This window comes from Chrysochloris asiatica, unplaced genomic scaffold (assembly GCF_000296735.1).
Source record: "Chrysochloris asiatica unplaced genomic scaffold, ChrAsi1.0 scaffold00178, whole genome shotgun sequence".
Lineage (NCBI taxonomy): Eukaryota > Metazoa > Chordata > Mammalia > Afrosoricida > Chrysochloridae > Chrysochloris > Chrysochloris asiatica.
Window position 1 is genome coordinate 6,610,172 of NW_006408696.1, and position 15,190 is coordinate 6,625,361.

The following is a 15,190-nucleotide window of genomic DNA, read 5'->3' on the forward strand; positions in this document are numbered from 1 at the left end:
TGTAAACACCCATGAATAATCGAAGCATAGAAGTATGAATCTAGGAAGATCAAAAGTTGTCAAAAATGAAAATGAGCACTTGAAGATGGATATCCTAGGCCATTAGTGAGCTGAAATAGATTGGTATTGACCATTTTCAGTTGGACAATCATATGATCTACTCTCCTGGGAATGAGAAATTTTACAGGGATGGTGTCATGTTCATCATCATAAAGAGCATTTCAAGATCTATCCTGACATACAACACTGTCACTGATAGGATAATATTAACCTGAGAATGAGAGATATTACAGGGATGGTGTCACGTTCATCATCATAAAGAGCATTTCAAGATCTATCCTGACATACAACATAGTCAGTGATAGGATAATATCAATCCCCCACAAGGGGGATTATTCAAATTTGAGCAGCAACCATAAAAGCCAGTGATAAAGAAATTAAAGACTTCCGGGTGTGGTGTTGTGGACTAATGCGCTGGACTGCAAGGTAGGTTTGAACTGCAAGGTTGGTGGTTCAAACTCACCAGCCACTCCTTGAAAACGCTATACAGAGTTGCTATGGGTCGGAACTGACTCTATGACACTTAACAACAACAAACCAGCTTCTTTAGGGAACGTGATGGCTCTGAGGATAAACACTGGACTGTGAACCACAAGGTTGGCTGTTTGAGCTCACCAGCAGTTCTACAAGAGAAAGATGAAGCTTTCTTTTCCCATAAAGATTTACAGCCTCGGAAAACCTATATAGGTTCACTTTGAGTTGGAAATTTGGAACCAACTCCACAGCACTAACAACTAACTTCTTTCATGTGGACTTCTGGTGTAGCACTGTGGGTTAATGCGCTGGACCGCAAGGTCAGCAGTTCAAGCTCACTAACCGCTCCTCAGAAACCCTATACAGGTTTGCTATGTGTCAGAACTGGTTTGATGACACTTGACAAGGTTTTCATTGGCATCGTTAATGGCTAACGACTGGGAGAATTTCTTCATGTGTGTTGGCTGCCTGAAATGTCTTCTTCAGTGAAGTATCTGCTCATATCCTCTGCCCATTTTTAAACTGGATTCTTCTTGTTGAGGTGTTGAAGAGTTCTATGAATTTTGGAGAGTAGTCTTTTGTCTGATATTTCCCCACCAATCTGGGTTCTTGTTTTATACTTTTGGTGAAATCCTTTGATGTACACAAGTGTTTAATTTTTAGGAGGTTTGAATCATCTCTTTGGTCTTCTGCTGTTTTATGTTTAATAAATGTACGTATGCCATGTATCAGAGCTCCTAAGTTTGTCTGTATTTTTTCATGAATGATTTGTCTAATTCTAGGTTTTATACTTTATGGAAGCAGCAGTCAAGAAATCAAACTACATATTGCATTAGGCAAATCTGCTGCACAAGACCTTTTTAAAGTGTTGAAGAGCAAAGATGTCAGCTTGAGGACTAAGGTGCGCCTAACCCAAGCCATGGTATTTTCAATAACCTCATATGCATGTGAAAGCTGGACAGTGAATAAGGAAGACCATAAAGAATTGACACATTTGAGTTAAGGTGTTGGAGAATACTGACAGTACCATGGACTGCCAAATGAACAAACAGATCTGTGTAGAAGTACAGCCAGAAAACTCCTTGGATGACCACACTTAATCTCTCATATTTTGAACATGTTGTTGGAAGGGATCAATCACTGGGGAAGGATATAGCATGTTTGGTAAAGTGGAGGGTCAGAGAAAGAGGAAGCCCCCCAACGAGCTGGATTGGCACAGTGGCAGCAGCAATGGGCTCAAGTGTAGCAATGATTGTGAGAATGGTGCAGGACTGGGCAGTGTTTCGTTCTGTTGTGCACAGGGTCACTAAGTCAGGACAGATGGTACAAGGTTTTACATTTAGGTCTTTAATCCACGTCGAGGTCATTTTGGTGTGAAATATGGGTCTTGTTTCATTTTGCTGCAAATGGATTTCCCATCCAGAAAATGTTTTTCTACAACTGGGGCCGATAGATGCTGCGGGAGCTGGGCAAAGGGCAGCGGGGTCTACTGCTGGGGGCCAACTCAGTGGTTTGTCCCCAGTGAAACTGACTCTGGCCTTAAAAAAGAAATCAGGTAACATACTACATTGGACTAAAGACCTCTTTCAAGTGTTAAAAAAGCACAGATGTTACTTTGAGGACTAAGGTATGCCTTCCCAATTTACGGTGTCTTGAGTCACCTCATATGCGTGGGGAAAGCTGGACAATGAATAATTAAGACTGCAAAATGCTGCCAGTGAATTATGGTGCTGAGGAATATTAAATAGACCCTGGACAGGTGTCTCAGAAGAACAAGTACAGCCAGAATGTTCTGTAGAAGTGAGGATGGTAAGAGTTTGTTTCATGTCCTTTTGTTCATGGTAATGGGAGGGGACAGTCTCTAGACAATGACATCATACTTGAAAAGTAAATGGCCAGCCAAAAAAGTACGATTCTTAATGCGATGGATTGACAGAGCGGCAGCAGCAGTGGGCTCACCCTAGCAGCGACTTTGAGGCCGGGAGTGCTTGTTCTGTTATAGACGGGGTTGCTCAGCATCACCTGACATCACCATGCTTTATTAGCTAAACTAGGAGGCCTGGTGTGGCACTGTGGGTTAATGCACTGGACTGCATAGTCATTTGAACTGTAAGGTCGATGGTTCAAGCTCACCAGCCGCTCCTCAGAAACCTTATGTAGGGTCGCTATGGGTGGCAACCAACTCCATGGCACTTAACAACATACAGAAAGTGGGAGGCCAAGAGAGATTCCAGCTTTTTGCATTTTTAATTTTTCTTTTTACACAAAACAAAGTAGAAGAAATAATACAGAATTAAAAGTGTAAAAGTAGTTAATCAGTAGAACATCAGTAGAACACACACACAAAAATACCCAGGTAAGATAACAGGCTTTATATACAATGAGGAAACACATAAAATGAAGGTCATTTTCATATGAAACATTAAAAAAAAAAAACCACATGCTACATGGGCACTACTGTCTACAGTAGTACAGAGAGGGGGGCGTATTTATTTAGGGGCAGGTATACCACAAGGTCCAAGTTTTACAGTATCAGTGCAATAAATTCACATAACTCTATGACATCTAGTTCAGAGTTTAATTGTTCCCAAATATGTCCCAACAGTGTTGGCCCTCAGAGGATCACTCCTACAGATTTTAACTACTCTCAATTTCTAGTTCCTGAAAAGGACAGACTGATTCTAAGCAGCTTTCCCAGGAGCTAGGAAATCTCTGCAGGCCAGAAGCTAACAATCATTTTCACAGTCAGTTCTTACCACAGCCCTTGCCTGCTGCAGAGAAAGATGGAGGGAAATGGTCAGACACCTGGTCCAAACCTGTGGGCATTGAAGGAGCCAGCATGACCACAAGACGAGAAGCTTGAGGCGTACTTTTAAAGACTTCTGGTTTTAAGAGATTAGGAAGATAACCTACCTTCTACAGAAATGAATCCTGACTAACCTAAGACTTTTGTCCCTGCAGTGAAGGTCATACACACGGGCTTTAACATTTTATGCACTTTAGTTTCAGTCAGCTGGAAATTCTACTACAATTAAAACTGTTAAAAGCCCTCCATCTTTTGTCTGCTATTGAAAAGGCTCTAAGGACTTACTCTAAGCCTAAGTGGGTGGGGACCAAAGCTCTCTGCCCGTCAAGAGCCCCCACTTAGAAGACATCAATGTTGCCTACAAATTACAAGTTTGGCTTAAGGGAGAAACCAGCAAATACTAGGGGCATGGCATTCATTTCCTTTGATGCTATGGGGGACTCCTCTTCCACCCTAAAGGCACAGAATGAGGAGTGAGTCTGGATTGGCCTATTCATCAGCAGTGGTGATAGTGGTCTCCATGTTCGGGCCAGCCAGTTCCTGGTAAGCAGCCTGTGGAAACAGGAAGCAGGACCAACTTCCCGTAGCCCCAGACCACGACTCCCGCAAGCAAAGATTAACTCGAACAATTTTCAGGAGTCACTGGTAACTAAAGGTAGTAAAGGATAAAGTTCACTATTATCTCATTTTAAATGAAATTGCCTGAAAATAATACAATAAACTGTGGGGGAGGAAAACCAACAAGTCACTACCCTTAATGAGTTGTCCATATGAGGACAACTGCTGAGACTGTAGCCAGCAACACTCGACAGTACAACACTAGGCACACACAAAGCTTTACTTGGCAAGTCTTGAGTTTCTAGTAACTAGGGGCAGAGTGAGGGAGAGCAAAGAGCTACTTGTGTAACATTTTCGTATAGACAGCATAGTAGCAACTGTTCCCAGGGACAATGTATACTCCAATAACCACACTGAAGAAAGCAGATGCATTACTCATTCTTCTTTTCTTTGTGTTTGAGAAGCTTGTTAATTTCCCTCTTGGCCATTCCAATGTACTTAGAAATGATTCCATGTTGGTTTAGTCCAGGAAGCAACAGTGCGAAAGTTACTTGAACAAATAAACAAATAAAATTAAGGAGCCAGCAATGATTTTCCTAAAGGTTATGGCATTTTATAGAAGGCAGTTACCTAGATATTCCTGGTTTTTAAATGCTTAATGGATGGAAGTGTCAGGAAACCCAATACTCCTACCACTAACATTTATCCCTAGAAACAACTGTTCTCATGCCCCTCCAATCTTCACATTAGAGGAATTAATTTCTGGAGGAATGGGCGAAGTGATAGGAAATCCTGTATTTATCCCCAGTACAAGCTCGCAGACCCCTCCCCTCCCATGATGCAAGCTGCTTGCTTTGACCTCTTCTGCTCTGGTTGTTTATGTGCTGCTCTAACTTCCTCTAGGACTATGAGCTTCCTGAAAACATCTTTCTTCACTACCACAGATCCCTGCCCTGATCAGTGCTTTAAACTTGGTAAGCATTCACACATAATTGTTTATCAAGTCAGATTTAACTGGCCACAATGTGGTTGTTAGCTCTTTCTGAGACTTACCAATCAGGTAGGTGAGAAAAAGGTTGTGGACTTGCTGTCCCACCCAGGCAACCGCAGCAAGAGAAAGGATCATGGTCATGAAGTACTAACAACAGAAGGAAGAAACGGATCAGCTCTAAGAAGCCAACTGAGAAGCACAGCCATGATTTTAGGAGTCCATTTCAAGGGTCAAAAATAATACCACCATTATTTAAAAATACTTAATACCTATGGTTGTTAAAAGAGCTCTGGTAGCATAGTGGTTAAGAATCGGGCTGCTAACCTCAGGGTCAGCAGTTTGAAACTACCAGCTGCTCCGCAGGAGAAAGATGAGGCTTTCTGCTCCTATAAAGATTTACAGCCTCAGGAACTCTGTGCAGGGTCACTATGAATCAGGACCAATTCCATGGCACATAACAACAACAACAATTGTTGTTAAGTGCCATTGAATCAGTTCCAACTCAAATCGACCCTGTGTAGGGTTTCCGAGGATAGGGTAGTGAATTTGAACCACCAGCCTTGCAGCCACAAAACTCCTTTACATGTAACTCAAAGAACTTAATGTTCCCTCCCAGAATGACCAATTCCCACGTCAATACAGCTACTTTTACATTGATAATGTCACAAAGTAGCCACAAGTGAAGCGGCAACAAAGCAGATGCTTTCTACATAGACATCTTTTAATTTTCTTTCAGTAAATAAGAAAAATTTTGTTCTACTAAAATAAAGTACAAAATGTCATTTTTCATTTCCAGTGATCCAATCTAACTAATATAGAAGGAAAGGATTTATGAGTCAAAGCAGAGAGGATCCACGGATCATGATAACTTTAACCTGTGTGATGCTATGATGAAGCAAAATGGACTCAATCCTAAACTTCTGCTTTCATTAAAGTCAGAGAAAAACAAGTACCATTTTAGGCTTTTCTTCCTTCAGTGTAAAGAGGCGTTTCCACCAGCCCACAGTTCTGCGGCGAGTCTTCACGAGATTGCTGCAAATTTCATGGAATCTTTGCTGTTGCTCAGTGGTCCTAGAAAAACAATTTTCCCTTCAGTCACCCAGGTCTCCAGAACATAAAACACCATCCTCCTAAATGAGACGGTCTAAGTAACAAGTAGCAATGGCTCACATTGCCTCACTCGGGTGAAAGGTTCTTATACCACTGAGACGTTTTTTTAGCACAGGCATATTTGTTTTACATAAAGGTGTCTTGTGTGTGATATTTTTCATATACTAATGGTAATCTCTTGCTTTGTAACCACACCTGGGTAATGAGCCACAAACGTCTCATGACTACTTTGTTGCTGTGTGCTACTGTGTCGGTTCCAACTCCTAGCGACCCTGTAAAGTTTCCAAGGAGCAGCTGGTGGTTTTGAACCACCAACTTTGTTAGCAGTCCAATGCTCATCCTACTGCACCACACTGTGACTACTTTGGGCCCTCCAGAAATTAAGATAAATTAGTTTCTCTATTCCTTTATGATTTTTTAGATCCAAATGACCCCTGGAGCCCCAAGCCCATTAGGGCCCCACTCTTCAGAGACGCGTGTGAAGTCTTGATCCAATAGTTGTCTGAGTATTCGTCCATAAGATACAAACTGTGAGAAAGCAGACAACCTGCAGCAGCAGCAGCAGCAATAAAAGAGTTCCGGTCTAAATCCTTCATCACTGTAGTCCTGGGGAGGGAAAGTGTAGTTGCAACCTAACCAGCAGATGGCCTAAGGAGGGTCTAATCACATCACAGCTGCCCTGGTTTTTTGGCTCTGATCAAAACAAAACAACAAAAACCGAAAACCTGCCTGTCCTATCTTTGGATCACAGGTATAATGGCCATGACAGTGAAACCTGTGGAAGCATGAACCTGTCAGAGGAGAAAAAGTCTAACTATTTTCTATTAACTATTGTTAAGTGCTGTCAAATTGGTTCCGACTTGTAGTGACCCTTACTAGGGTTTCGAGGAACAACTGGTGGGTTTGAACCACCAACCTTGGGGCTAGCAGTCCGGTGCTTATCCTACTGTGCCACACCTGAAGTCCTTTCACTAAACAGTACAGAAAAGCAGTGACTACACAGAGCTTGCAAGCCTCAAAGGCACAGCCGTTGCATTGGAGTTCTCCCAGGTATCCCTGTAGGACTCAGTATGCCTACCCGGAGAGCTGTGGGGCTTCCTCTCCTCCAGTCCCCATCTCTGCACAAACAACTACAATGACAGACTCAGGAGGAGGATCCGGCAGAGCCCTGGGAACTTCTTGTAAACAGACATTCTGTTGCCCATGGTCAAGGTTAGATTGTAGCAATGCAGCAGTGTTCTTTCTTCCCTCAAAGATCAAAAACTCAAATTCACTCTATCAGTAATGAGCCACATACTGATTACCCTGACGTTAGCTAGCATTTACTTCTGAATACTTTCTTCCCAGAGTTACACATTTAACAGCTAAGCCTGCCATCAAGCTGATAAAGGCAAGGCCAGAGTCAGACTCCCTATGCTAGTTAAATGTGTTACAATGCATACTCATTAACTGCCCCCAACAGCTGAATAATTCATTACTGCAAGTGAAAAACAATTCAAAGGATAATTCTTAACACTAATCTAGTCTGCTTTGGGGAAAACATTTTAAAACAAACAAGCTTAGTTAACCCTATTAATTTGAGCAAACACCTCCAAAATACATGAATTTATTCTCCCAAAACCCAAAAGTTCATACTTAATATTCTGATTTTCACAACACATTTTTAAAAAACTGCTGTCATCTGAGAAGCAAAAAACAAAAGGTTTAAGTAGAGTAATCAAATTAAAATAAGCAAAGAAGAGACTTGCTTATTTTTGGATCAAAGGTGGGAAATACTACCTTCCAGAGGTAAGTTAAAACATTTTAATATGGTCATTAGCCACTTAACTAGGTCTTAGGATCTTCTAAGGAATAAATTCAAAGAATGGTATAAAATGAAACCAGTACTTCATAGAACTTATTCTGAAGTACCTGCTGTGCATTTGACTACCTGCCTGTCGCTGTCTCAATTTCCCCACCTTAAACGCTAGCTCAATCTTACAAGTCAAAAGAAATGGTAACCCTCAAGACACTAATTTCCATAGAAGAACTAGAAGTTGTTTACATATGAACCAGCTAGGAAAATTTTCACAGAAAAACGAAGAATCTAACTCCTATGTGTCTGGTAATTCAATGACTGTTTGTACTAACTGTAGCCATTTCTCAGGGATTCCAAAGCGTGAGTCTACCTACCATTTATTGGAGCCAAAGATTCTAGGTGCTAGGATGGGAACAAGGTAGTCAGCCAAGCACAAAAACATAACGAAACAGGAAACACCGGACAGAACAGATGGATCTAGATAGTAGATCGTCCTGTTTAAAATAAAGAAAAAACAAAAAAACACAGAGATTAAAAATACAATCACTTAATTCAAAGCTGATGATTTTAACTATTCACTTAGTCCACTTGTTCTCAAAGAGGTTGTTGGTCCTTTTCATTCAACTCTCCCACAAATGGAGTTTTCCAGAAGTTTCAAGGCAAGATATCATCACTACAATAGCTAATGGAGTGTGTGTTTCCATGTTTCAAAATTTGTTTTCATTTTAATTATAATAAATAACAATAGACAAAAGCTCTCTAGTTCCTCATCAGTGCTGAAGTGTATCTATAAAGGGTCTTGAGGCCATAAAATCCGGGAGGCACTGATTTACTTAACTGCCCTAGGTGTTTATGTAACTCCTACAAATTCTGAAAACTAGGCAAACTGCTCTAAGAAAAGGCATTCTTTACAGATTATACATTACAAGTGATTCAAGGTTCTTTCTTCAAGGGAGGCTGTGCATTCTTTACCTGAGCCCTAATTCAGGACAAGCACAAACCACAGTAATGTAATAGCGCACTTGCACTTACAGAAATACCAAAGAAACCACGCCCATGATTGCAGGTGGAAACCAGGCTCTTTGCCATCGGAGGACCTTGTCGGCCATCAGCATCACCTCTCCCCATCCTTGCAGTTGTTCTTCGAGACTTGCTGTCTCTGCAGCCTAGAGATGATCAATATGTAAAGCCATCACTTTACCAATCGCAATGTTAGGTCTGATTCTTTTGAAGTATTAAATATGCAAAATCGCCACCTTACAGTTCATTTCTGAAAACCCCACAGAAGGAAATCAATGGGGGAAAGCCCATCACTTCACAGTCGCCTTCCAAGTCCAATCACTGGGCTGCTTTACATACAAGATGTAAACACTCTGCCTACAACTGAGTGAGTTCAGAATGGTCAGTAACTTTCCCAGCCTCCTCTGTTACACTAAGTGACGGCACCCAGAGTATTTATACACCTCATCACTAAAAGTAAGGAGCTCTGGTAGCATAGTGGTTATGAGTCGGGCTGCGAACCTTAAGGTCAGCTGTTCAAAACTACCAGCCGTTTCGTTGGGGGAAGATGAAGCTTTCTACTCCCGTCAAGATTTACAGTCTTGGAAACCTTGTACAGGGTCGCTATAGGTAGGAATCGATTCGTCGGCACTTTAACAACAACATCACTAAAAGTTCACTCCTTTCAGGTACTCAGAATTCAGCTGTCATCTTGTTGATTTAAACCCTGGCTTTAACATCCATCAGGAAAGCATTCAATTTCTAAAATAGCTTTTTGGATAATGGAATCACTTAGAGGTTGGCATCATTGCACTATGAAGGAAAACCACTCTCACCAAATTGTAACATTTTCAGTTCAATGCATCTGCTCATTGCAGTTTACTGGGACATTTTGATTAGACATCCAATCTCTGCACATCATACTATGTAGCTAAAAGCACACCTCTAATAAAATATAAAGAGCTCTGGTAGCATAGTGGTTGAATGGGGCTGCCAACTTCAAGGTCAGCAGTTCGAAACTACCAGCAGATCCGTGGGAAAAAGATGAGGCGTTCTGCTCCAGTAAAGATTTACAGCCTCGGAAATCCTGTACAGGATCGCTATGAGTGGGAACCTGCTCCATGGTATTAACAACAATATAATATGAGCTTCCCAGTAACCCTATACAGGGTCGCTATGAGTCAGAATCAACTTGATGGCACTTAACAACAACAACAGGATAAGTCTGGTTGGCAAAAATCCATCAATTGATTTTGGTAAAGGGAAAACAAATTGGAACAAAATGCTCAGGTATCTCTCTATAAATTGTCATTCAAAGGACAGGGAACAAGGTTGATTAATCTTAACAATGAGGCTACCTGTGCCCACACTAAGGAGGTCTGTGTTCCAGGTAAACAAGAAGGATTAATCTAGGTCTTTCAAATGCTCACCCTTCAAACCACCATAAAAGACTGGAGTTGTTACTGAGATACAGAAATTAACAGGCAAGCCGAAGGCCCTGCTACTACTTAAAAGTTATCTTGCTCAGCTGCAAAGAGTAGCTGAGTGTGGGGATCCTAGCGGTAGCTGGGACCTGTCATTTCTACAGCAGTGTGAGCTTGGGCCTCAATCCTCTGGAAAGGTAGCCCTCTGGGGGCTAACCATAGAGAAGTGGGTGGAGTGGGTTGTGTGTGTGTGTAAGGGAGCAGGTCATGCATTTCTAAACAACAGTGCAAGTGAACATCATGCACAACGAAACAGCCTGGCAAAGTCCCTTTCATTCGTCTGCACCTGGGCTTTTTGAAAAACCGGAAATGTAAATTTCTTAGTTCCACTGTCAGTACCATACGGTGGGGCGCAGAGATTTCTCTCTTTTGGGCCTAATTTGGCGGTGAAATTTGGGGTGTATTCCATTCGTTCGTCTGAAACACGACCCCAGTGTAGCTCCTTCGGCTCCCTGCTTGATCTAAGTGATCTAAGTTGTCCTACGACTTCTGGACTTCCGAAGTCCAGACATCCCACCGTCCCTCCAGCTGGACCCAGTTCTCGAGAGTGACCTCGCAGCTTCACCAGGAAATCGGCAGCGGCCTTCGGGAACCCCTCACCTCGGCCACAACTAAGGGGAGAAGTGGAAATGGGCGCATTCCTGTGGATCCCAGGAGGGAACCCCATGACCGCCCGGCCTGCAGTCCCGCCGGTCTCCTCCCCACACCTCTCCCTTCTCGGAGGCTCATCTCGCACCTTCTCCAGGTAGGCGCTAATTGTGACCGCCACCCAGAATCCACCCACGAAGCCCCAGGGGCAGGGTGGTATCGCCCGAGCCTGGAGTCCGGCCCGCCACGAGAAAGGCCATTATGGTCGCCCTTCTAGGTACGCCGCCATCTGAAGTTCCGGCTCAGTTCCCCCGCGCCGGGTCGCCGGTACTCACCAGCAGGTTGGTGCTGCGATTATCACCCTCCGCCATCGTCCCTAAGGTGCCGCCCTCTAAAGTAACCTCCCACGCCGAACCCTCACGGCGACCCCAGTGCGAGAGTACGTCCCGCAGGCGCTTATATAGGCCGCTTGCTTTTCCCGACAGTCTCAGCGAAGCTCGCTCCTCATTGGGCAGATCGAGTTCGCCCTTACGCGTAGTTGGACCAACCGCTGCCCAGCGCATGGCTTGAAATCGAGACCAAAGGAGACAGGCTCAGCCGGTAGAGTGGGCGGAGACAGGGAGGAACCAATCAGCGCCTAGGAAGTGTGCTACGCCTTTCCTGGCGCTCTCCACAGCGGTTGAACCGCCGCTTCCCTGAACTTGGTTTGGCGGTGGTGTGTTCCCTTGGACTGGCGCCGGCAGCGCTCGAACTCCTTTCCCAGCGCCTCACTGGGGCTGGGCAGCCATGCGGCGCGCTACAGGCGGACAGGGGTTGGTGACACTTCACCTGGTTATGGTCGGGCCGTGCCCCCGCCCTCCTTGCCAGGTCACTGCGCTCAGACGTCCGACGGGTGCTCAGATCATGGGGTTTTGAGAACAAGTGAAAGCGATTTCTGCAGTTTTTGCTGGTGTTTGCGATGAGCGAAGAAAGGGCCTAGTATCTGAGGACTCGTGAAAAATGCACCCAGTTTGTGAAGTTGGGGGAGAAATTCCTGGTTAGTTACTTAAGAGATTCTAATTTTACATTTAGAGGTCATGTTAATAGGTTAAACCCCTTTACAAGTATTTAGGAACTAGATGAACCCGGTTGACATTTTTGTCTTCAGGATTTGAAAATGAATTAACAAGTGCTTTCATTTTTTGTTACTCAATACAAAAAAAAAAAAAAAATGTTGGCGTGGTCAGATGTTTCTTGTAAGTTAACCCATAGTGTTTACCTACCAGCTTTTATCCTTTTGTGATCACCTATTATCACAGGATCTAAATTTATTTTAAGCACATTCATTAAATAACCATTTTTTAAGTAGAAGTAAAGGCATGTAAGTATGTGAGAACATAGTTCAAACTGACCACATGTTGTGAATTTCTTGAAAGGTATGAAAATTTACATGCACCTTGGTGAAAAGATAAAGCAGTTGGAGCTCTGGTAGCCTGCTAATAACCTCAAGGTCAGCAGTTGGAAGCTACCAGCGGTTCCACAGGAGAGATGAGGCTTTCTGCTCCTGTAAAAATTGACAGCCTTGAAAATCCTATGCAGGGTCACTAGAAGTGGGAACAACTCCACGCACACCACCAGAGCATTTGGGAAAAAAAGCCCTAGCAAGGAAAGGAGGCGGGGTGGGGGGGTGTAAGTGTGGGGTGGCAGATACACGTTGTTTAAGTTGATATACAGACATCATATAGGGGGCTCTGAAAACTATGACGTTTTGAAGGGCAGGCCCTTCCCCACCTCTTCGAAAGCAAAAATAACAGGCAAAAGGACTCAAACATTAACAATTTCCAACTATTACATAGTTAAAGTATCATCTCACTGTTGCTCATTGACTTCCACATTCTGAAAGCGCATGACGCTCCTATTAGTCTTTCCACGCTGCCATCTCTACTTTAAGAAAGCAGCTTCTGATTTTACCCAAGTTCCCTGAGGGCTGTGTAAGGAGGAAGTCTTATCAGATTGTGAAAGGTAACTGAAAAAACAAGCAATTCAAAAGGCATGGGTTCTCCCAAGTATTTTTGTTACTCAAGGAATGTGTTCCCAAACCTATTTCCAAATCCATAGCCTAGGGACCCAGCTATACAGACATAGTCTTTCCCAAAGGCTTTGAGAATTGTACTAATTTAAAACCAAAACACCTAGCGCTTGTATCTTTTGTTTTGTTTTTGTACTCTAGACAGGATGTCATCTTTTGAAATCTTCCAGATGAATAAACAATTACAACAAATCCGCTGTTAAATTGCCAACAGTACAAAGCTTCGGTCAGGTCCTTGGCCACATCCTGATCTGGCATGCTCAAGTCCCAGGTTGCTGCCAGCATAAGGGCCTCATTTTCCAGCACTATACTGGATAATACTGCTTAGATCCATAGGGTTTTAAATAGCTAATTTTTGCAAGATTGCCAAGCCTTTCTTTCTAGTCTCTTATCTGGAAGCTCCACCATGGATTAAAATAGGAATTCACCTATTTCATTTCTTTACCAAATATGAAGCAGTGTGTGAATACTACTTACAGAGACAATCCAGTGTGAACTGGTTTACCGCTGCAATAAATACCTTGCTGGTATGTTTAATGTAAGCAGTAGCATAGCTTCCATGTCAGCAACATGCAAGTCACCAGTTAAGGTAAACTGGCCAATGGCTGGCAACAATCTCGCACCAACAAACGCAAACTTGAAAATACTGAAACACGATGGACTTTTTGGTATTTTCCCTCAGAACTTTCACTATGGAGGACAAGCACATTCCATATCTTCTTTTATACAAGTTTTATGAAGTCTTGCCAAAATTAGGCTTAACAAAAATAGTTGAGGATTAAGATGTCAGTGCTTTTTTTGTTTTAAGGAAAAGAAAAAAAAAAAAGGTAACCCATATTTCAAAGTTAAGTTTTGTGGAATCTACTTTGACCAACAAATGCAAAGCTTAAATGCTACATCTCTTGAGACTGAACCTTTATTTTTTGAAAAACAGGTTATTTTAAACAATCTTTGCCACGTTAATGCAAATATGCATCAAATCGGCATGTAAATTTTTTTCTCCAAAAGATGCATTATGAACATTTTCAGGAAACTGGTATGGTTTATTCAACTTTTCATCTTAAATACAATTACAGAATTAGATCCGTTAGGAGGCATTACAACCTTTTATACAGAGAAGCCACTTATTTATTTATACAATGTGATTCGGACAAGGAAGAGTTCAACTCACTTTGTTCTTGTAATAAGGGTGAAAAGTAACAGGCGAAGTGGATGCCACTACCACTGATGTTACAGGTGGAAATGTAAAGAAAAATTAACCAGAAAAATCACGAACACAAGAACTTTAAAAAACGAAAATGTTTGACTGTCAGAAAAAAACCCAAACACCAAAACAATATATTTAATCAGCCTATTTTAAAAGAAATGGACACACTGTAATTCTGCATTTCAAAACATGCAATCTTAACTTCAGAAACAACCAAGGCACCCAAGCTACTTTGTGACCTTTGCACAGCACAGCATCTTGCCCCAGTTCAGTTCAGCTATGTCTCCACTCTGAATTGGCTCACATTACGCACCTAACTTCGAGCCTATAAAACTCAGAACCCATTTACAAAATGTAGACTTTCGTAAATAAGGTACCTTGGCCAAAAAAAAAAAAAAAAAAAAGGGAAATGGGAGTAGACCCTTACTTTCATAATACCATGAATTTCTCTTCCGTAATGTTTAGAAAATGAGATGCCAGCTCGTTTTTCCCCATAAGAGGAACCCTTCCTAATAATATAACATTAATACTGAAAACAAAATTTATCATTTGTAAGTGACCGTAATAAAGCCTACCTCCTTGACTTAAAACATGGGGGGGGAAGTCCTAGTTCTAAATTACATTTGACAAGTCCAACAAAATATAGAAGGACATTGGTTTTTATCCTCAGTAATTTTATGTAAAACTTAAATGTGCTAATAGTAAAACATTCACCCATGTTCGATGTCTATGAACAGAACAAACAGGTTAATTATGGGTACTTTCGCTAATAGGAAAAGAATTGAAAGAAAAGAAGAGGAACCAGAACCAGCTCCTTTGATTTTGGTACTGCCCAAACAAGTAAGCCCCCAGAGTTATTACAAAAATGTGGGGGAGAAATAGGCCAGGAAGACTTTTCCAGTTAAATTACTGCCTATAATTCCCCAGATTAAAAAGGACCTAAGATTGCACATCAACTCTAATATTTGGCTATATTTGCATTGCCTTGCTCAGCATTTTTAAATGGCTCTTTCCTTAAATTTTACACATCAGAACAAACACAATTAT

General features: G+C 42.1%; 1 protein-coding gene across 1 annotated transcript; it reads right to left on the bottom strand.

The window, feature by feature from the left end:
- Window positions 1–4,329: 4,329 nt before the first annotated feature.
- Window positions 4,330–11,239, bottom strand: LOC102835259 (ADP-ribosylation factor-like protein 6-interacting protein 1-like). Its single transcript, XM_006871971.1, has 6 exons — window positions 11,204–11,239; window positions 8,830–8,963; window positions 8,172–8,291; window positions 5,843–5,960; window positions 4,952–5,036; window positions 4,330–4,448 (listed from the first exon to the last, which is right to left on the bottom strand). Exons 1-6 carry the CDS (start codon window positions 11,237–11,239, stop codon window positions 4,330–4,332), a joined length of 612 nt encoding a protein of 203 aa, XP_006872033.1.
- Window positions 11,240–15,190: the final 3,951 nt, after the last annotated feature.

Excerpts from the sequence above, each read along its gene's own strand:
- LOC102835259 (XM_006871971.1), bottom strand. The coding sequence starts at position 11,239 with ATGGCGGAGGGTGATAATCGCAGCACCAACCTGCTG. Across the intron at positions 8,964-11,203 it reads ATCGCAGCACCAACCTGCTG|GCTGCAGAGACAGCAAGTCT; the intron begins GTGAGTACCGGC and ends GATCATCTCTAG. Across the intron at positions 5,961-8,171 it reads ATCTTTGGCTCCAATAAATG|GACCACTGAGCAACAGCAAA; the intron begins GTAGGTAGACTC and ends TTGTTTTTCTAG.